At 42.8% G+C, this 22,313-nt stretch overlaps 1 protein-coding gene across 3 annotated transcripts in view; it reads left to right on the top strand.

Moving 5' to 3' along the window:
* The window catches only part of MAP2K5 (mitogen-activated protein kinase kinase 5), a 182,996-nt gene that overhangs the window by 22,155 nt on the left and 138,528 nt on the right, over nucleotides 1-22,313 (top strand). For all 3 annotated transcript variants that reach the window (XM_014606136.3, XM_019477698.2, XM_006265731.4), the window contains exons 4-8: nucleotides 2,744-2,813; nucleotides 6,357-6,397; nucleotides 7,231-7,298; nucleotides 10,802-10,850; nucleotides 15,878-15,942. In XM_014606136.3, coding sequence (XP_014461622.1) covers nucleotides 2,744-2,813; nucleotides 6,357-6,397; nucleotides 7,231-7,298; nucleotides 10,802-10,850; nucleotides 15,878-15,942 — 293 coding nt within the window. The remainder of the gene's footprint in view (nucleotides 1-2,743; nucleotides 2,814-6,356; nucleotides 6,398-7,230; nucleotides 7,299-10,801; nucleotides 10,851-15,877; nucleotides 15,943-22,313) is intronic.

The following is a 22,313-nucleotide window of genomic DNA, read 5'->3' as shown; positions in this document are numbered from 1 at the left end:
CCGCGTATTTGCGGGATCAAGCGGATGTAAAAAATCTGTCTGAGAACGCCGTTGTGCTGCAGTTTGTCATCAGCATCGTAAAGGTTTTGCCCAACAAAAGTGAATCATTTTTTTTCCCCCTGCCTAAATAAAAAGAAATAATGAACTGAGATCTAGCCTGTTCTGCTCTGGTAAGGTTTTACACTAGGAAATATCCTTGAGGTTGTTTCTGACTCTGACCGTAAGCATGATTTTCAAGCAGCCGTATAATTAATTTGCTTTGTAGTGCACAAAGAAGTGTTGTGTCCTGCTTATGAAAATACTGTAAGATGATAATTAAAAAGATCTTCCTATTGTACGTAGCAGTTAATTAAAGAAAGACATTAAGTAGCAGTAGAGCTCCACTATTGCTGTTGTCTTGTATCAGTATAAAAAGGCAGTAATTTTTTTGACAGCCACTGATTGGAAAGTTGCTCGCAGCCTTCTGAAAGCAAGGGGTACATGCTCTGGATCAATAACTGGCAAATTTTCCATTAAAAAGAATACCTGAACAATGTTCCAAATAGCCACTGGCATCTTAATTTTCCATGGAAACCTCAAATGCTCATATGTGGAGGACAAGTCATTTTCGGACAATTTTTCCAGACTACTTGTTAACAGTTATTGCTGTCCCAAAAGGTTGACAGCTTACATGATTGATATTTCATTTACTTGTCATCACTGTGTGAGTAATGGAGAGGGCCACATTACTACTACTGTTTTTTTTTCTTTTAAGAAACATAGTCTCTTGAAGGATGTTTGCTTTAGTGTATTATTCTGGAGCCTACGTAGGTGCTGTGGGTTTATGCACTGTGCATGTGTCTTTGGGTCCGGGAATATCACTAGAAGTATATTTCTGTGCCATGTTGATGCTCTAGCTGGGTGGGTAGGGATCCTTTTATAGTCCTATAGCTCGTAAACACCCTCTCCTTTATTTGGGGAGGGGAGTCAGTCATGAAGAGAAGGGCCCAACCTGCTCAAGAGCTACACAGGATGCCAACAAAGGTAGCTCTCTTGCTCCTGGAAAAAATCTTTTGACCCTTTCAGACTAGCATGTTTTTGTGTTTTAAAAACTCTGCTCTGTATCAGCCCAGTGAGAGCATGCATACTGGGATTATGAAAGATCACGAGTGTATGTTAAACCTGGACAGGCTACCCGCTCAGAAATCTTGTGACCGAATTTTAATAACAAACCTGGTCTTAAGATCCCGCATTCATTGAGAGACGGGACTCGGTGGGACTCGGTACTCCCAGTTTTCTCTCCTCCTTGCTCGCCACTGAAGGACTGCTTTTCGTTTTTGCTGCTCTACGTAAGAGAAACTTGGAAAAAGCGAAAACTGCCCTCTTGCACAATCCCGTGGCCTCTTAGCAAGTTCGAATCTTAGCCTCGTAGAGGAAATAGGCCCTTCGTTCTTCAAGCCGACCTGCACCTGTGGACTTCTGCGCCCAAGCAAAGCCCCCTGTGAACATCAAGTCTGCAATCAATCCTAAATCTGTGCCAAAACAGGAGCTGGGGACCTTGGAGCTTCCCCACTTGTGTCTTTGGATGCCTGCACGTGTGACGTTTTATGCAGAGAAAGCACGTAGCATGCACAAGACTGGTCTTAGTGACGTGTCCTATGGCTTACTTACTCCATTTATGTGGCTCCTCCTGGTCTAGTTCATTGGTTGCCATTCCATAAGAAAAAGAAAGACACTTTTTGTGTAACACTTAGCTAATGAATAAGCCAACCCTCGTGTTGACTTCCATTTTGCATAAATCAGGAAACGTTTGTTTCACGGGTAGTTGTTGGTGTGTTTGGAGCACCCGGGTTTGATGCCATGTTGCTTTACGGACTGTCATATTTAGGGTAAGTTGTAGCAACATAGGAAACATTGGCACTAAGGACCTTTTCACACGTGCTGTGGGATGCGGCGCCGGGCGCTTTAACTAGCAAGCTGCACTAATTAAAAGCGCCCGCGCGTCTTGTGTATCGGCATCGCCGTGCATCCCCTGCACTGAAGGAATGGCTGCGGGGCACTTTGAACTAAAGCTCATTGAACACGTCTGATTTCAAAGCGCCCCAACGCCATTTTTTAGCGTGGAGACGCACAGCGATGCTGATACACGTGACACTGAAGGCTCCCAGGGTGCATCAGTCTGTGCTCCGGCAGACTCGTGCTCCGACGCACTGGGTTTCCAGCTCGCTGGAGCAGGCTCCACGCATGTGTATAGGAGCCCTAAGCATTTACCGTAGAACATTGTCATCCTGAGCATCACAGCCGGTGAAGCTGTACTACCCAAAAATCTGGCCCATCATCAAAATTTTGCTTACCGTGTGTAACGATTGGTGAAGGAACGTGTTATGTAATGTGCTCTGAGCGCTCTTCATTGCCAGAGAGATGCTGAATTTAACACAGTCAACGGGCAGTGCTCAATCCCTTCCATGACTCAAGACAATGCTGGTTTTCATCAACTTTGGTTTTTCACGGTCATAGTTTTGTTCTGTGAGCAGAACAAATGGTAGGAAAATATTTTAAAGCCTGATATGTATAATAGTATATAACATAATTATATGGATAATATATACATATATGTATAATAGTATAACATAATTATATAATATATATAATATGAATCTATGAATAGCAATTTTAAAAAGGGCAGCAAATTAAACTACCCATAAACACTGTTCCCACTATTCATACATTACTTGAGTAATCTTGTTCTGTAATCTCTTTGCAGTATTATACCACTGTAATGGAGCAGCAAGTAAATGGACAGTTAATAGAGCCGCTGCAGATATATCCAAGAGGTAATGCTTAACAAATTCTAATCAACAATGATTATATCAGTAAACTCTTTCATCAACAGTTATGTTTTCAGAAGGTTTAAATGCACATAACAGGATGTTACCTCTTAATTTGGATGCGAGAATTCATTATCGTAGGGACTGTATTGAAAACTACAGTCACTGTGTATAAAACAGCTAATTTTCTAAAGTAAATTAGCCTAAGTAGATTCGGTTTGCATTGTACATATTTATGTATGCTTAAAAAAACCTCAGTGGTGATGTGGTTGTTGTATGTCTGCATAACCAAACAGATGAATCACTTGAATTCTGGCTGCTTATAAACACGGATTTCTTACGTTCCTTCTTCTTCTGAAGTTGTTAATCAAATGAATCCAATCGCATTATGACTGTTTTGAAACTGGAAATGTGCCCATTACAAAAAGAAAATTTATCTGAGCTTTTAACAGTTGACAACGATGGCATTTTATATACAGGTCAAACAGACACTTGAGAACATGCTTAGATGCTCTCCTGAGTAGGTAAGGGCTTATCAAATACTCAGGGCTGGGGTACTTTTAACAGGAGAAAGGGCATATTGCATTTAGTCTTATAGGCAACTAGTTGGGTGTTTTGGATACGCACATCTCTGCACTTAGGAAATGGTTAATAGGATTAGCGTGTTACATAACCCCTCTAATTCATTCAAATGTTCTCAGTATCCAGTCTCTGAATCTGTGGTTCTTAATTGATGAAACAGATAAGGTTTAAATTCTCCAAGTAAATCTCCCAGCAATAAATTAATTGAAATAATTAAAAATTAAAGTCTTCCCAGTTAACTGATACTATACAAATAATCATAGTATGAGCTTCCCAATTAAACATTCTAGACTTTCATTACTTATAACTCTCTGAAGTTTGAATTGGGCAATTAACCAACAGGCCTCTAACACATGCTAATAAGGTCTCGAAAGGAGGCTGGCTGTGCTGGTAGAGAGCTGCTACGGAAAGAGACTGGGATTCAGGAGAAAGGCTTAGCTGCTTACATCTCAGCCTCGCAGGGGCTAGCGTAGCAAAGGTATTCTGGTAGACTCCAGCTCCGGAAAAGAGCCTGTGCATCACTCGACCGATTCCTTCCTGCTGCCACGAGCTCTGGAGAGAGCGCAGCTCAAAAGAGGGGCAAGCGTCCCTCTCTCTGTCTCTGTAGGTCAGGTTGAGATGCAGGAGTCTGCCTTCTTCCTGAATTCAGGTCTCTTTCCGTATCAAACCACATTTCCCTGCCAAAACCCAGGATACTCTGGGAGAGCTGAGCACCCTGGATGTCTGTCGTTGCTTGGAGGTGAACGAAGAAGGCGTCGAAGTCCACATTGCATATCTTGGGATTCCCGCTTGCAAGAAAGAAAACTAAATGTCTCGGGTGGATCCAGGAAGGTGCTGGTCACCTCTTGGGAGTCATGAGCACCTTCATTTCTTCGCCCTTGGAAATCAACAGGCTTTGAAGGTGTCCTGGTTGGGGGGTGGCCAGTTGCATGCAGGATTGAGCTCTTCAGGGGACAGGCAGAGGCTTTCTTCACTTGGCCTTTCCCGCCGGGACCTGTGCTGGTGCGGTTCCCGTGAACCCTTCTTCGTGTCACTGGAGCTTCCCCCTTCTTTCAAAATCCTTTGCAATTTCATGCCTTCCTTTGTTACTGCCTACAGTATTTGCTCCACGCTCCCCTCCACTCTGTACAAGTCCTTGCTAACTTCCCATCATAGGCGACTGGTGCCTCCCGAGTCTGGGGGGCACCAGGTCACCGACCGGGGGGTGTCCCCCAGCGGCCGATCGTTGCGCTGGCGGCGAAACCTGAAGTGCACTTCCAGATTCAGGGCCGGCACTTCCAAGGGGTGCGTGTGTACCCGCGTGCACCCCCTACACGTTCCCAATGCTTCCCAGACCACCGCTTGTAGTCTCCCACTTGCTCTTCTCTGAGCACAGAGCCATGGGAGACTCCAGGAAGCCTCCCGGCGTTGAACGTCCACGTGCCGTTCTTTGTTGCCTTAGACGTGCAGTACTGGTTTCACATCCATCGGTTCTTTGAGGCGGCAACTTCTATACGTAGCCTGTTTCGCCTGTTAAAAATAGCCGTCCGAATAACAAGAAATGCCAGAATTCTTTAACCCAGCAGAAAAATTTCTTTTAGCAATGGGCAACTTTAAAAAACTCCCCTAAAAACGGAGCTTGGAAAACTACATTTTTAAACCCCTTTCCCATTAGATAGGTTTTGTGTTTCCAGGGCTGACCACGTCTCTGTGAAAAACTAGGATAAAGAGTTTCTCTGAAGAACGCTTCAACTTTTCCTAATAATTGCCTGATTTTTGCTTAAGGTAATAGCTCAGGAGAGAGATGTTTTAAATAGATGCAACCTATTTTTCCAATTCATGGCAAATAAATCATTTATTAAATACCATGTGGATTTTGTTATCAAAGCACCCGGGCGGACGTTACTGAGCATGTCTTTTTACTGTTTATTCAAAACGTTAATTTTCATTTCCAAAGAAAAGTAAATTAGAAAATGCTGATTCTTTTTTTTTTTTTAAGTAGTTGAAAGTTTTAAATTTTTTCCCTATCCTCAGTGTCATAGTATTTATCTTCTTTAAGAATAACATGGTGATATCTAATGTAGTTTAAATGCAGACGGCCTGGTCTAACTGATGTGTTTAATAACTATCATCTGTGTCCTTTTGACTAATAAATAGCTCTGTTTCCTGCTGTCAGAAACCAGAGTGAAATACATGTGCATCTGAGAGAGAAAAATCAAATTCATCCTTCCCCAGACAATCAATCAAAATTGACAGGCCCTTTAACATACAATTTGTAGGGCACTGTAGTTTTAAAATGGGAACTGTCCGTAACATGTAGCTAGAAGCCTTTGTAGCTTTAACATTTGACAAAGGCACATCCACTGAATGGAGAAAACACGGCAATATATAGTTTGAAAGGCTTTAAGAAAATATTCTTCCCCAACCGTACTTCATCGTTACATCTAGGATTTTAACCTGACGTCTGCATTTGCTTGCAAAGAAAATGCAACTCCTTTTTATTCTCCGTTTCAAGTAGCCTTTCTTCAGCTGTTTGATCCTCAAGTTTCTTCCCGAGGTTGTTTTTTTGCATATTAAAACATGCAGCGCCCTGTTTGGGAACATACCTCTCTTAACCAAAAATTAGTTTACTGCCAGGGAAAATACAATGTGTAAAAATCAAAGACGACCAAAGATATTGAAAGCATTTGAATTAGGGAGCGTAATCTAATCATTCTAGCTCACAGTTATCTTGAACTTGATGTCTTTTAAGCAGAAATTAGAATTTATATTAGATGGTATCAGAAAGCTCTTAGCCTTTATAAATGCTCACTCCTGCAAGTTACAAATCCTGGTTCATAATTCCCACTCTGGGTCTTAGGGGGCACTTTTCAATCATTTCTCTCTGCTAATTTTGGTGTCACCCTCATTTCTTTTTAAAAGATTCATTTTGAACAAATTTGTAAATGGCCCTGATGTGTTCTACAATTTAGTCAATTACTGTTTCAGCCTGCAAGCCTCCTGGGAAACGGAACATACATGGCCTGAAGGTATGAATTTCAATAATTGTTTCAGTAAAGTTAGATGGATTTGTAATGCTGTGTTCCACTTATTGAAATGTCAAATAAAACTGCACTTTCTCGAGCTCTGACAAGCAGATTTTTTTATGATGGCGGGAGAAAGATCCATCTGCTTGGTGTTGCCTGTAATATCTTTTTATTAAAAACCAAAATGCATTCCTTTCTCGCCTTTTGCTAAGAAGCTTCTTAGCTATTTACTCTGTTATTAGGACTCATTTGCAAAAAGCAGGGGGTTTTTTGCTTCTTTTTTGAAGGGAAAGTCTTCATTCATTCAAACTGATGAATATATCACAATGAGGCTGTGTTGCGTGTGCGCGCACGTGTGTGTGTATATGTACGTATATAAGCAATAAGTGTGCGTATGTGTGTAGTAGATATGAATCAATCGCATATCCTGAAAGACTATATGATTCACATAAATCATATGTGATTGATTCATATCTACTCTCTACCCTGCTCCTGTAGTCATATATTCTTAGTTCTGAGTTGCAGAAAACTATGGGATGATTTTGATATAAATGATTGTTTATGTCTTAAATGAGGATAAAGAGGCACAGACATGGAGTTTCTGCCTTCCCTTATATTATTTAAGCTTATAAAATGCAAGGAGACTAGTATGTTGCAGTCCATCAGTTATACAATCTGCTAACCTACATACAGACAAGAACTCAACCATGGGCATGCCTAGCAACAAGCTAATTAACCTTCATAGTGAAATGAGAAATTCATGGCAAATTACAGGTTAATTAGAATGGTGTCCTCTGAACATAAACGACTGATAAAGATTCTTTCCCTGCCTGCAGGTAAATACAAGAGCAGGGTCTGCTAATAATAGCAGTTCAGCAGTCTCGGATTCCCTTCCAAGCAATAGGTAAGAGTCAAGAGCAGAAGCGTCTGCAATTTTTTGATTTTTGGTTAAAATAAAATGGAGCCCAAAATGTGGTTTGTGCATAATAATTAACAGCAGCCAACTTGAAATGTCGAAGAACTTTGTAAACAGGGCCCCTGGGAATAAAGGGATAAAGTGGGAACAAAATTTGCCCTATAGAACTTGTTACTCTGATATGGCTGGACTTCACTAAACCTATTTTCTGTTCATAGATATCTCTTTAGATGTCTTTATTCTCGATACGGCGTTGCGGTGTTGTATGAGGGTGCTGTGGAAGTTCATTTATTTCAGTTGACTCAACAATAGAGATTTTGCCAGCTAGCTTGTTTGGTCCTTCATTGGATATCGATGTCAGGGATTGCACAGAAAAATGTAGACCATAGCTCAGCCTGACCTGGGATTTTGGAAAAGCCCACAAGGCATCAGGATTCAGCTACCTCTGAATTTCAGTGGGGTTTAAGAGTCTGACTTCCTTATCTTGCTTTCAAAATTGCACACATCACATTTCTCTGAGGATAAGAGAACTATCTTTAATACCGGGAAGGTAGCTTGTACTGCACTATATCATATGTAAGGCATGGGATCAGGAAATGTTATACACATTAGTCGAGAAGCTAACATAATTCAAAGGCTCGTTATTTTAAAAGAAGTGTATTCAATTAAATGCTACCTTTTCCACTCGACCTGGCAGCAGTTGTCCTCTGAGAACCTTTTAAACCCGGTTGATAAAGGGAATCATGATCAAAGATACAGTTGGGTTAAGTACCGATCGGTTTACAGTCGAGGGCAAGTGGTTTGTTCTGTTGGTATCTGCCAACGTTGAAGTCCTTTAGGCTGCTAGCGTTGCTCAAGATAACCCATTTTTGGCAAGCTCCATAAGGAGAAACAAAAGTGGACCTACTCCGAGCCTCCCTCTACTCGATTCTTGTGAAGTCACTCAGGAGAGCTGCAGCACGTTAAAGCATTGAAGACCATGCTCAGTATGTGAGCATCAAACTCTCCAAAGGCGCTCCAGTCAATGGGCCCTAAAAGCAGTGACCAAAGAGATGGTGAGCGCTCTGGGCAAGTCTATTTTGGAGCGAGTTGGACTCGGGTAACTCCGAAATGTTGGCCGAGTGTCACCACTGCACAGACACTTCCGGTGTCCCTTCGAAGGAAGTATTTACAGGTTGGGATAGACTCCGAGAGAGCCTGTGTTCGGCAAGGTGCTAAGCTAACGGAGCCGATTTCCTGTCTCTGTCATTCCGAACTTCCTGTGCTCTGAGCTTTTTCTCAAAGTGCACTGAAAATAAGCCTTCTAGAAGATTCTGTCATCTTATTTAGTAGTTAATTGCCATTTCTTATCCAAAACCTTCTGCACTATGAGTTGTGTTTTTGAAGTAATTGAAAGTCTCTCTTTGTTTCATGTTCACAAATTGTTAGTCGTGAGAGATGACAAGATCAACTTATGTTTCCGTGGTAAACTTAATTTTTCTTTAAAGTAGTCTGGGAACAAGAGGCCTATTAAAGAACAAAGCCACCAGATACGGAATCTGTGTTTTCACTGTACCTGTTAGTAATGATCTATGATCAAGACACATGCCTTTTAAGGATATATTATTCTGTTTGGCATTTCTTAAAGTTCACCAAAAACAGCAGAACACCTCTATGAGAAGAGGTGTTTTCTAGTAGTTCCAGTACCAAGGCAGATTGATGTGTGAGCGTGGGCGAGGAGGAGGTCAACGTTGTCAGGAAAATAGGGGGAGAGGGGCAGCCGTAATATTTTCAGGGAAGAAGTCAGCGTGGAACTGATGAGGGCAGTACGTAGATCACTTCTCTGAGATGGTCCTTGGTTACAAAATACAGCCGCGGCAATTAGTTATAAGTATCCCACTGGAAATGTAATGTCACTGACAGCATTGGATCTTAGATAATTCTGCTGGAAGAGTATACAGATTGTGAAGCACTTCTGTCGCTGCGTTTTGATGCATTAATTTGGAGAAATTTTGGGCGTATGTGACGGTGAAATATGTTACGTGTCAAAATATTTACAAAATAGAGAGTGACGTGGCAGAGCCGGTATCTGAAGGCTCTGAAAATACACATTTGCAGCAAGGACAGAAATGTGCCATTAGTAACCAAGCAGTGGTCTTTGCATTAGTGTACTTCTTGGTTTGGACTGCACTTTTCTTTGAGGAATCTAGGTTTGGTCCAAACCCAAACCCCCAACAGTTAAGAGATTTGGTTAGGGTCCTTGATCTGTCCAAAACAACGGGACTGGCTATGAAGTGTGGCATCCAAACACCTTCAAATAATATCTTCCTTTCAAAACAGACTCTCTCATCGCTTCCCCTTGGTTGAAGTTAGGCTTAAAATAAGCATGACTTAAAAGTGTCACAGTCCCCAGTCCATATGATGGGCTGAGTTACCTGTCATTTCAGTTTCACCCTCATTGAAGCTATTGTAATTGCATTCAGGAAATTCAGTACCTTATCCATAAAGGGCATGTCTACACGTGTGATTTAATAAACATTTTAGCCTATTTTAATGCACATGAAAGCATCACAAAAAAGGGCTCCTGTATACAAGTGCGATTAATTGAGTCTGCTGGAGCACAGAAATTGCCGTGCTCCGGCAGCCTTTTGCATCTCCTAAATCAGCGTCACTGTGCATCTCCACGGTGAAAAAATGGCGATGAGGTGCTTTGAAATAAAACACATTTGATGAGCTTAAGTTCAACGTGTCCCGCTGCCATTTTTTCAGTGTGGGGATGTGTGCAGATGCTTATACCCGTGATGCACAGTTACTTTTAATTAGCGTGGTTTGCTAATTAAAGCACCCAGTGCCGTGTTGCAGAGCATGTGTAAAAATGCCCAATGTGCTCGTTACCTAATGTGCATTAAAATAAGCTAATGCACATTTTTCTAGTACCTCAAAAATGGATGGCACGCCTACACGTTCATTAACGCACTTTTGTTAACGTGCATTAAATTTAGTACCTCCGTTGTGAAGTACTAGAAAAAGGCACTTTGGCCTATTTTAATACGCATTAGCGAAAGTGCTCAGTTTTTTGTGATGCTTTAATGCACGTTAAAATAACCTAATGCACATTAAAGCACATGTGTAGACAGGAGGTACTGGATTTAATGCTCATTAACCTAAAGCGCATTAATTGAACGTGTAGACACACCCAAAGTATAGCAACTCCGCTTCCTAATTTGGTGTTGTGCCATTGTGTTTGGATGACACGAGCTACAGTTGTGGTTGTGGAAGCTAACTTTAGAGGTGCATGCATCAGGTTAAATTAGTCTCGATAATGTCGAATTTTTGTTTTTCCCGTACTAATTGTATATTCAGTCGGAGAAGTAGCCGGTGCCTTTTGTAATTCACAAGTGAATCACTTGCAAGGCGTAGCCATCAGTGTGAGGCTTTGTTGTTGGATATACATTTTACTCAATTTAATAAAGAGACACTGTGTAATCACTGAAAATAATTGTCTTTTTCAGCCTGAAGAAGTCCTCGGCAGAACTGAAGAAAATATTAGCCAATGGCCAGGTAGGTCCATTGAATTGAGCCTTGGGTACATGTCTTGTTACTGCCTGAATACCACAGTGATTGGCATGCTACAAATAGGTAGAGAGATGCTTACTGCTCATTCAGTTGTAATGTGTTCTTTTAACACAGGAGTGGGAGAGACCATGAAAACCGTCACGATATGAATGAGTTATGTGTCCTGATTTACTTTGATTGGCATAGCAATTTGCTTCCCATTCCTCAAAATGTGCTAATCAGATTTAGCTCCAAATAGATTGAAGCACCTCTCGCACATGTTGCGCTGTTGCCACAATTTCAGGGAAAGGAGTTAATCAATTTTGAATAACTAAATCAGCAGCTCCATTAGAGTGACCTTCGTATTTTTAGGACAGGAAGCACATAAATATTTAAGAGGTTTGTGCAAGTGGGGGAGAGAGAAAACTCCCTCTTATTGTTTGGAGCCGCATTATATGGCACATAATAAAACATGAAAGTTGCACACGGCTTCCTCATCTCCTGCTCTCCTCTCCTTCCGCAGCTCAGGTCCTGGTACGCAGAGCTGAATGGTTTAAATGAGCAATTGATGGACAAATGGACACTTCAGAGCAGTCATTTCTCACCCGTTTTGATTCAAATAGATGGACGGATCCGAAGTAGTATAATGGCTTTAAATATACACTACTAAATTAAACTACTTAAAAGAATACGAGATTCTTCAGTAGCAACATAAATAAGTTTTAATGTTTGTCATAGTGAAAGCCCTTTGATAGCCTTGGAGGCAGGCACCTGTCCATTGCGATCAAGCTTGCCTATTAGGCTCTATTGACTGAGACATCTGTGTCACCGCAAATAAAAGACTCTTATTGATTTTCTTAACTGCTGTTCACTTCCCCTCCATGTTTCGAAGGCTGAAATCTTAATTATCTCAGATGCGTATTCAGTGCCTTCACACAGTGACCTCTCCAAACCTCATTGGCATTTCATGAATCAAGTAGTTGTAGTTGAGCATGTCAAGAAGATAAAGGCTGGTCTTCATGCTTGTCCTTCGGTATCACCTGTAACATTGTGGGCTAATAGATGAGAATGTGAGCCTAGCAGCATCAGCACTGCAGCCTGGCTTTATTTGTCCCCGAATCCTTTGAATACAGCTTGGAAATGCATTTTTAAGCTTGTCAGCATGCCTGTCACAAAAGCAGACATTGATTCTTGCCATGGCGGTCTGTTCCTTCCTTAGAAACGTTTAAAAAATGATGGCATTCTTGCATCCAGCTGTCGGGCCAACTTTAAATGATGCGAGGTCCAAAAAAACTTTCTTTTGAACTTCTTAATGAAATTTTGTAAATGCGAATCCATAGTACGAGAAAAGTCCTTTTGTGTTCCTTAAAAAAAAAAAAAAAAAAGAGAGAGCTGGGTACGAATAAGGCCATATCTTTGTGAATGCCTGCATAACCTGAATTTACTATTTTTACTTGTTCAAAGCAAGAACAATAAAGGCATTCTATACACTTAAAATTACAGAAAGCTTTGGGTCGGATGGCTTGTTTGTTTTTTTTTAAATCCTACTACATTAAAAAAAGGAAGCCCCCAAATCTGTTAATGATATTTAAGACTGAGCTTAAACTCATCAAAGGATGGAAGCTTAGAATTAATATTTGACTTATTACCCTTAATTCACCATGCTCTGACAAGAAAATACATTGCAGATCACCAGAAGAAAAAATGCTCCTCTGTTATCTACCTTATTTCTACAAGACCTGGTCACAGCTGCCTAATCTAGAGACAAATATTTAGTTGTAACTTTGACTTTCTCTCCTTTTTGGGAAGAGGCTTTAAGTCATATTTAGCCGTAGTTTAATAGAGCTTTTTGCGGTTTATGCTTTCAAACATTAATAATGATATTCCCTTCCAATAGTCTCCACTTTGGTTTAATAAGGAATTCATATTAATCATTAAAAGAAGGGGACATGATTCTTCAAGATAATCAAATATTGACAGGTTAGAAATAGCTTTCTGCCTAGGTTCATTGATATAGGTTATGTGATATAAATATTTATTTCTTTTCTGTCACTCAGAGTAAATGCCACCAATTGATTCAGCATTGATATAGTGTCAACAGTTCATAAGAAACATTTGACTGGCTTGTGTTTTCCGATTAGTCTCTGGTCTATAAAGTAGGATTTACTAAATCTCTTCAATTGTCTGCTCATAGAGTGTGACTGCTTTCTGAAACCATTATTGCTTCGATTCGCAAAGCATAGGTATAGCGAGAGGACTTGGCTTCCGTCAGAGCTTTACATATAAAATAAGGATTAATTGAGCATTTTGCTCTTAATGATTTACAAGAGAGAGACCCCAATTCCTTTCAGAGACAGCACGTATAAAGAAAGGGTGTTTTGTTTGCTGAGTCGTAATTGAAGTCTGCTTCACTTTTTCACTAATTTGTTAATATTGGCATCCGATCAAGTAATCAAGGTTGGTTTGGGATGTTTAATATTCCTGTCCATGCCATAGAGTTGTTGTTTTTGTGTTATCATTTTATGATGGAGGATTCAGTTCTCCCAGTAAAATAAATAAATCACTAGCTACTTTTTGGCATTTTTATTTGAGTCAATAAATCAAGCTTTATCTCTGTAAGGTTTTTTTTTTCTGGCATGTATTTGCTCCATCCCAATCTCTGTGTTTCACGATCAGCTCTGTGCGGCTCTTTTGTGTGCCACCCACGAGGAGCAGGGCAGGGTTGGCAATCACGGGAAGCAGTGCAACGTCACAGTGAGTGGCAGTAAGTGCCCGTGGTTTATGTCGGGACGGCTCATTCACCCGATCACGAGTTAGCCCAACGGAGGGGGGAAAAGGAGAACTCGAACCTTTGCTGCTCCTTTGCAATAAGGGGCATAAAACAACACTCCCTAAAGATGCACCCACCGATACCAAGGTATCAGTGCCCACCAAGAATTGCAATGTTTCTCTCACATTTGAGAGAGCCTAGAAAGGGGGGTTATTCTACGTTTGCAAGATCTGAGCATTTGAGTTATTGGATTTGGAGCAAAGTGCCCGTGCATGCATTGCCAGTTGTGGAGCCGCATATTGCGGGAGAAAATCACTCCGGAGCAGAGGCCGAGTACGAACCCCACACGTCCGTGAAGCCCTGCCCATGCATCATTTCCCCCCAGAGAAGTGCACATCCAGTGCTCCTAGAGGGGGAAATTCTGAGCAGATTTTTTTTTCCATGCATTTAGTTTTGCATGTTTGGGTCAAGTATAATAATCAGAATGGTTTTCATTAACAAAAATCAGTTTTCAGCAAAAACTGTAAGCCTTGGTTTTGCTATTGAATTGGCCTGTGGGTAGGAATCTTAATACACCTTGCAGATTTCTTGTCCAGACTTACCTCCTGCTCCAGTGTACTTCTAATTATCTCAGAAGTCACAAGCTTATGCCTTGGAAAGGTATAGAAGAAAAATATTTCCCCTGATAAATGAGTGCTGTTTTTTTGTTCAGTTGGTTGAAGAGCAGAACAAAATATTTAAAGCTTCACTGTAGTGGCCTGAAAACAGATTCTTTTTAATCAATTAAAAACTCTATTTTCTGCTGCTGAAGCTTGCTGAAAATGGACTCTTTCGTAGGGGTTTATTGCAGCTTGCATTTACAGCTTCATCTGGCAGAGCTGTTAGTATCTGGGCTGGTGCGGGTTGAGGATGGATTTTCAAGTCGTAACGTGTTTTAAGAGCGTAAGTCTCTGCTGACTTTCGAAACCTGCCCCAGAAGCTGGGTTTGTCCTGAGATGAGTTAGTTCATGCTGATCTGGTGCATCCCCATGAGCTGTAGTCACACCTCGGACTGCCGTGTAGACCCGTGCTCGTAGTAAATAAAATTGGTAGGACGCGTAAATCGAATCCCTGGCCCAGCTCATGAGAATCTGTAACCAGGCGTCTAACGATTATGAATAGTCCATAGAAACGGGTCCTTTTAAGATCTGGTGGTAGACACCAGTCAAAGTATCATTACAATCTGAAACCATCCAAGCTCAGCTATTTACTTCAATGATAAAGGTAAAAGAGCAGCTTTCTTTTAAGTTGCAAAATATTTTTGTTGACCCAAATTTATCATAATTGAACGAGTTGAGGCTTTTTGTGGGTTTTTTTGGAAAAGATAGGTAGACTTTTGTCCAAAAAAAAAAGATGTAGTGATTCTGAAGAGCGGTTTGCTTCCTTTCAGGAAGTCAGTGCGGCAGGCAGATGGTACCGGATAAACACAGTTCAGGGTTTCAAATTTAAACCAATAAGCCCACAAGCAGAGGTGCGGTAGATTTTTATAAACCCCCGAATGGAAATGTCCATGTTTGGGACGTTCGAAGCCTGCCTGTGTCGGGGGAGCTGTGACCCCGCGACTCCGCTGGCTGAAGTGACCTACCACCCTCTCGAGAAACTTGCCCAGGAGAACACGACGCTTCTCAGGCAGGCCATTTATTACCCTACTGAAAGATCATTATTTTTATTGGACATCAATTAAAATGATTTCTGTGTCTTGCAGAAGCGGGGCCTTCATTCAGCATTTGTATATAAATGAAGTGCTGGGAAGCAATTCTCCTGACAGACGCGTGTCGTGCAATTAGCATCCGTTAGGCCGATTCCAAAATAAACGGGCCCAAATCAACTTTTCTGGGCCCGTTTCAGATGGCAGCGGTTGGGTGGATTGCTTCCTCCCGTCCCAGCTTTGGCTTTGGTTACATGCGAGGCTGGAGACCCTTTTCCTATCAGTATCTCTGACCTGACCCTCTTGAGCTATGTTATATCATTCCATTTTGACACCTTTTATCAAACTTTAATGAAATGACCCAGGCAAACAAATTGTCATTAAACTTTCCATCACTTTGTCCCTTGGTATCGTCTTTTATAAATTGGACAGCAAATGTTGTATTGATCTTCTCGTTCTTGCAGCTGAACTTGAAATGACCCAGACTGCTTGTTGTTTATGGCCTGGAGTTGCTTTTCCTTGACATTTCAATCCACAGCATGACATCTCTTTTGTTTTTCTTTCTTTCTCGTGGAGATGAATGAACAAGACATACGGTATCTAGACATCCTTGGCCATGGCAATGGAGGCACGGTCTACAAGTGAGTGTTGATTTCACTTCAACTTTTTTGCAAACGAAATGGTGCGAATCCCGTTTCCCGGGGGGCCAGTCACGCGGGTGGAGGGGCCCTCGTGGCTGCAGAGCACAGGCCTAGAAAATAAATGTGCAACGTCTTGGATTGGGGGGATTCTCTGCTCACATTTGCCTTCCAGATCTTGCAGAGTCATCGCTTCTACCAGTTGCGGTGAGGAGTGGTACATTTTTATTATCCTCTTAATATTTAGAGTTGACTCTCTCCAGGGTGACAAGTTAATGGCCTGCAAGTGCCACTTTAATGGCCCGGAGGCACAACGATTTTTCCTTCACCGTTTTTAATAGCGTTGTTCTTCCTTCCTTACCACGCCCTTGGCTAGTCCGGTGCTTGTGATGACACCAGCTGGAGGGCGATGACCCCGCCGCTCTGCTTTCCTACAGCGCTGCAAAACGAGCAAATGCCCGGTTTGTGTTGCATTCGCTTTCCTCCCCCGCAAGCACCTCTCCACGCAGACTGATGATGAATATGCTAAATGATTAAACTCCCCCAAATTTTGGTAGCGATGCTCATACCCCGAAGCCAGTATTAATTTTAATATTGTAAAGATTATAGTAGCAGAGAAATAGTTTTCTTGACAGGAAAGTCTTTCTCATGTGTAGTGCAAAGTTTAAACTACATAATGTAATATCTGGTACTTAATAGTCTTCAGTGGTGTATGAAAAATATTCCACTAGGAATTAAAAAATCCATACTTTGTAAGAAAGCCCTGAGGGAGTAATAAAGGTTTCCTCCAGAGAGCTATTTACCATATACAGTAACCCGGCATCCCATTATGATTTTGTTTATACCTTAGACATCTTAACTTTGATATTAACATTTTTAAAAAATGTTTTAAAAACCACAACACATTTATTTTAGTTTCTAATTGGCTGCCAACAATGCTAAACTGCTGCTTTCTGTCTCCTCAGAGGAGTTTTAATAAAAATGAGCTTTGCAACCCTTAAAGGGAAAATCCAAATTTTCATATGAATCTTAGCAGGTTTCCAAAATTGAGGCCAGCCTGGTAGAGGGGAAGTGGCCTAGAAGCCTGCGTGCGTGTTTTACTCGTCTACCGGGTGTACTTTTGGTGGACTTCATGTGTGTGTTGTGCATGCTGTGTGATGTGCTTTTTCTTTTTTTTTTACTGGGAGAGCAAAGGAAAACTGGATTCTTGTGCTTTGCTGCTCCGTCTATACTAACTGCTGTGTGCTGGGAAAAAGTTATTCTCTTCTTTCTCGGATAGAGCTCAGTCCCAGCACCCTAGAGAGAAGAGTGCCCTTGGATGGTGGGCAAAGGGGTTGGGGGGTGGGTTCTTTGGGGGCCGGGCCAGACCTTGCCACGGCTGAACCTCGTGTTCAGATGATTGTGGAAAGTACCGCAGCCCTTTGAAAAGAGGAAATCCTGTGCAACGGAGGTCTCGCTTATTAAAGCCACGGAGTCTTTGTTCTCTCATTTTAAATCATCCTCTTGGAAGTATAAGCTCAAATGAGGAGCGAGCAAGCTGCTGTCGGCAGTAGGAGCTATTAGCTAAGTGCACGCGTGCACCCCTCGGGTCCGATGGGAGGCTCAGCACCATTGGACCCTACAGGGGGGCAGGATTGTTGCATGATTGCACGATGGCTCCTCAGGGCCTGGCACTCACCCTAATCCCCCCCAGTGCTCTTTCTCCCCTGCTCCCTTGGCCTTACCTGGGCGCAGAGGGCACATGCGTCACGCAGGTACCACGTGTCCACGTTCAGCGCCTGCCTTCGGTGTGCCGAGGTTAGCGCCTTCACTCTCCAGGTGATGGGATCTGGCGAAGCGTTACCAATTCTGTTTAAAGCAATGATGCTACTTTAGGAGGATGTAGGGGGAAGGTGATGGTGGTGGAAGAGCCCTGGCGGGGGAGGCCAGCCCAGGTTAGAAAGGAGGTGAGAAGGAAGATACTGGGGAAAGGAGGAGAGTGGCTGGAAAGGAAGTGCTGAGGATTGATTTTTTCACGAAGCCTGATGCTAACCGAGCACCAAGCTCAGTCAAGCTGTTCTCCCGAGCCCAGCTGTTGCCAAATACCCATGGGCTTGCCCTAGGTTTGCCTCTGATCAGACTGTCCTGCCCTCTTGCCCCGTCATCCAAGGGCAACGACCAATCTCTGCTTTCAACCGCGAGCCTGCAGAGCGAACCTTGCACCTTCGGTCAGCGTCCGCACGAACATTGACCCGCCACGTTGTCCGGTTTCGAAGTTGAGAACGAATGTCAAAGTTTTAAAAATATGGGAGCAATAAACATGAATGCCGCTCAGGTGCATCTGTGGGTGACATGCTCCTGCGAGGTGCAGCAAATCAAGCGGGGAAAACTCTTTCCATTTTCCTGTATTGTACCATTTGCTTCTCTGTCGGAGAGTGGAGAAGGGAGCCTGTTCTTTGCCAAAGAGGCGTGGATATTATACAAGCCAGTAAGAAATGGCACTGTGGAATACTTACAGGTGTTTGGATTGCAGTACAGTAACAGATAGCAACTCACGTAGCTTTAATTCCAGTAAATCAATAAGTGTTTGTCAAATAAAATTAATTGCAAAGGTTTGACTCACTCTACCAGCTGTCTGTGCTGGAAGGTTTTGTTTTTTTTTTCCAGAAGAGATCATATATGGTATTGATTTGGTTCTGCAGAATGAGCATGTATTTGGGGTATCTTTTCCTCTTTTTCCCCCCCGTTCTTTCTCACACTTCATACCAAGTCATATCCATTATGGCAATGATATATTATCAGCGTTCAGCAAACAAGATAGCGTGTTGCAGGTCGCTGAGCAGAAATTTTCAGCCTCTGTTTCCACGTGAATTAACTATTATTGAAATAGTTTATTGAGATTGAAGTATTGATCACTTTTCATGCTAACCTTGGCCTAAGGGGAAAGAGAGGGGCGGGAGTTTTTGTTCTCTTTGAAAGACACAACATTTAGTTAGAAAATATATTTCATTTCTTTAGATTTTTACAGCCTGCCCTGTTTTATTGCTTGGAGAAGGGGTATCTTGGCTTTATTTTTATGACAGTATAATTATACTTAGAAATGCACTTGATTACTGTGTGTAGCAAAATTGTTCCAGCATATTGGCTTGGCCAATATTGCTATACAAACAACTTTTCAGTCAATTGAGTCTGGTAAAAATCAATACTTTATAGCAATATTTCTAGTGAGAACTTGCTGAATCTAATTTTTTCCCTTTTTCTTAAAAGAAAAGGGATTTTATAGTTGCTTAACTTCCTATTAAAATTATTTTCTGCTACCTTTCAATGCAGTATTTTCTTAATTAAGGGACGCTAAGTAACTGCAGAGTAAGAGCGTCAAACACAACGATGGTCATGGGGGTGGCGGGAGGACGCTGTGAATGCTTGCGCTTCATTTTGAAGGAAGCGTGCTGGACATAACGGATGAAATCCCGGCTGACCGAGGCTGCAACACCCCAATCGCCCCAGCCTGTTTACATGATCAAACCCTTTGGACCCGCTGATTATCTTCACTGACTAATTATAGGCCTCTTCCTATTAGTTCTTGTTCAGACGCAGCTGCTCTTGATTTCCGTGAGAGTCACCGGCGCTCGGTCCTTCACGCAACAGGGCCTGATACAGTTACGCTGGAGGATTTATTAACGCTCCCGTTTTCTAACAGGCCTTCTAATTTTTCTCGACTCCTTTGTAAAAGGTGATATGATGGAGGGTACAGGCTCTTGGCTGCTGCACAGCAGAAGAAAATATTTGTATACTACTGCATCTAGGGTATTTACTTAAATTGCTTTTTTGAAAAATAATTCACTGGGAAGTCCAAAAGGCATTGAAAGCGTGTGCCTCTCTGCCACATTTTTAGCTCCATCATTGGTTACCGAGCTCTGAGAGACCATGTTTTGTAAGATTGCTTCCTTACTTTAGTGAAATATGTTAACATTTTGATTTACAATATAATGTGCACGCTCTACCACTGAGTCTGAGCAGTCGCTGCACTAAATTATTTAGTACCAAAATACTTTAGCAGTATATATTTAGAATGTAAATATTCTACAGGAGTCTTTTTGTTGCTGGCAAATCATTCTTTTGCACTATTTAATTTAATTTTTTCGGTTGCATGGCACTGTCTGAACTTTCACAGCTCTCCTGTTCCCAGAAACAAAATCCTGGTGCGTTTTAAAATGTTTTATATTTTCTCATTTCTCTTTTTGGAAATGTAAATAATGAAAAATAAAACATCCAGACAAAACTAGACCACTCTGGAGGCTTTACCGCATTTTAAAACATGCAGGGATTTTTTAAAATAGCGTACCTACAGTACGTGAACCTTTTGGTTTTTAGTAGATCCGCTTACAATAACAGCGAGATTTATCAGTATATTTAATGAGCATAAAGACTTAAATAAACCACAATGAATGGGGCAGCAAAGTTATTTTCAATCTATGAGAAAATGCAGTGGTTGTCAGTTCATCCACTTGGTTGTTAAACCTCGCAGGTTTGCTTGTCGTTAGCATAATTGGCTGGTGGGTCAGCAGAGAGCGATGGCTGGCGCCCAGAACGCAAGAATTGTCTCGCTAGAGGAAATGGAGATACATGTGGAAGTTCAATTTGCTTGAGCAATTCACGGAAGCAATTTTGCTGTTCGTTCAAGTTGTACTCTACAGCATATGCCCATTTCTGCATTCTTCATCAGGCCCATCCTTGGGGTGCCCCATTAGCGCATCGCGCGCAGTGCCTGGCAAGACATCTGGACGGTTGATGTCTCGCTATTGTAATCTTTCCCTTCTCCTCAAAGCAGCCTGTGCAAGCTGTGCTACTGGAGCATATTTCAGAGTCCTCTCTCGGATGGGGTGGGGGAGACAATGTCACTTCGAGGGGAAATCGGGTTGAGGTTGTCCAACATCCAGGAGCTGTAGCAGGGACAGAATAGACTTTGCCGTTGTCGTGTTTAGTTGTGGCCCTGCGGGATGCTCCTGAATCCTTGTTTCTCTCCAAGTCTTTCTTCGATCAAGGGCGGTGGTGCAGATGCAGAGTGCACATATCATCGAGGAGGGACCATGTCGCGACAGGTTTGGTAGCATGTTCTGAAGAAACAGTAATTCTCATGCGTCTTTTTCTGCTCTCAATTTTGTTAACCCAGTCTCTGAACTGGTGCTCCCATCTTCTCTGCTGGTTGAGTATGGTGGGATTTTCCTACCATCATAGATTCATAGATTCATAAATGCTAGGGTCAGAAGGGACCTCAATAGATCATCGAGTCCGACCCCTAAATCTCCTTCCCCATTCTGCTTCCATCTGTAACTGTTGGATTTCCTGTATGAATAAAGGTTTATTATTATTAGAAGTAATAGCATTATTACTATTGGTATTACTACTGTTTATTAGGGCTGTGCGAAGCTTCGGGCGGTGATTCGATTTGGAGGAGATTCGGTCCGATTCGGTGGCCGAATCTCCAAATCTGAATCGAATCAGGGGTCCAATTTAAAGGTCCAAATTGATTCAAAGCACTCCGAATCTTCGGAAAAGATGCGGAGAGCTTTGAAGGTTTGGGCAGTCCCCGGTGGCTGCAGCAGGGAGCTGGAGCTGGACTCTGAGCAGGTAAGTACTAGGGGCGGGAAGAGGGGGCTGGGGGACCCCTGCCAGCCCCCAGCCCCCCCCATGGCTGCCCCGCCCGCCCCAGCTCCCGGCCCTTTAAAGAAAAGCCCCAGTGCTCATCGGGTGCTGCCAGGCAGGGTCCCTGCTGTCCCCCACTGCCCCGCACTGCATGGGGGGCTCTGTCACGAGCCCCTTGATTCCCATCTCTCCTCTCCCCCAGCCCCCCCACAGGCCAGCTCCAACCCTTTTAAAAAAACAAAAACAAAAACGAGGAAAGTCCCAGGACTCACTGCTCCTGCAGCAGCCTTGGGGCATTGGGGGGCTCATGCAGAGCCCCCCGCGGGCAGCGGGGATCACCCCCCGCCGGCAGAAGCAGTGAGTGCGGGGGTTTTTCAGGGTTTTTTGTTCTTAAAGGGACGGAGCTGGCCCGGGCGGGGAACCCGTGGGGGGGCTGGGGGAATGAGGGGGGGTCTGGGGGCTCCTGCAGATCCCTCCCATGCAGTATGGGGCAGTGGGGGGGCAGTGGGGATCGCCCCCTCCCCACCACCTGGCAGCATCTGCTGAGCCAGGGCTTTATTTTTTCGAAGTGCCGGGAGCTGGGGCGGGCCGGGCAGCCATTGCCGGGCTGGGGGGGATGGACCCGACTGATTCGGAGATTTGGCAGCATCCGAATCTCTGAATTGGGTTCAGCCAAATCGATTCGGGACAGTGATCCGAATCACCGAATCGAATCCCTGTCCTCCGAATTGGCTGAATCCAAATCCGAA

Source organism: Alligator mississippiensis, chromosome 11 (genome assembly GCF_030867095.1).
Source record: "Alligator mississippiensis isolate rAllMis1 chromosome 11, rAllMis1, whole genome shotgun sequence".
Taxonomy (NCBI): domain Eukaryota; kingdom Metazoa; phylum Chordata; order Crocodylia; family Alligatoridae; genus Alligator; species Alligator mississippiensis.
This window is presented reverse-complemented; position numbering and strand designations above follow the sequence as displayed.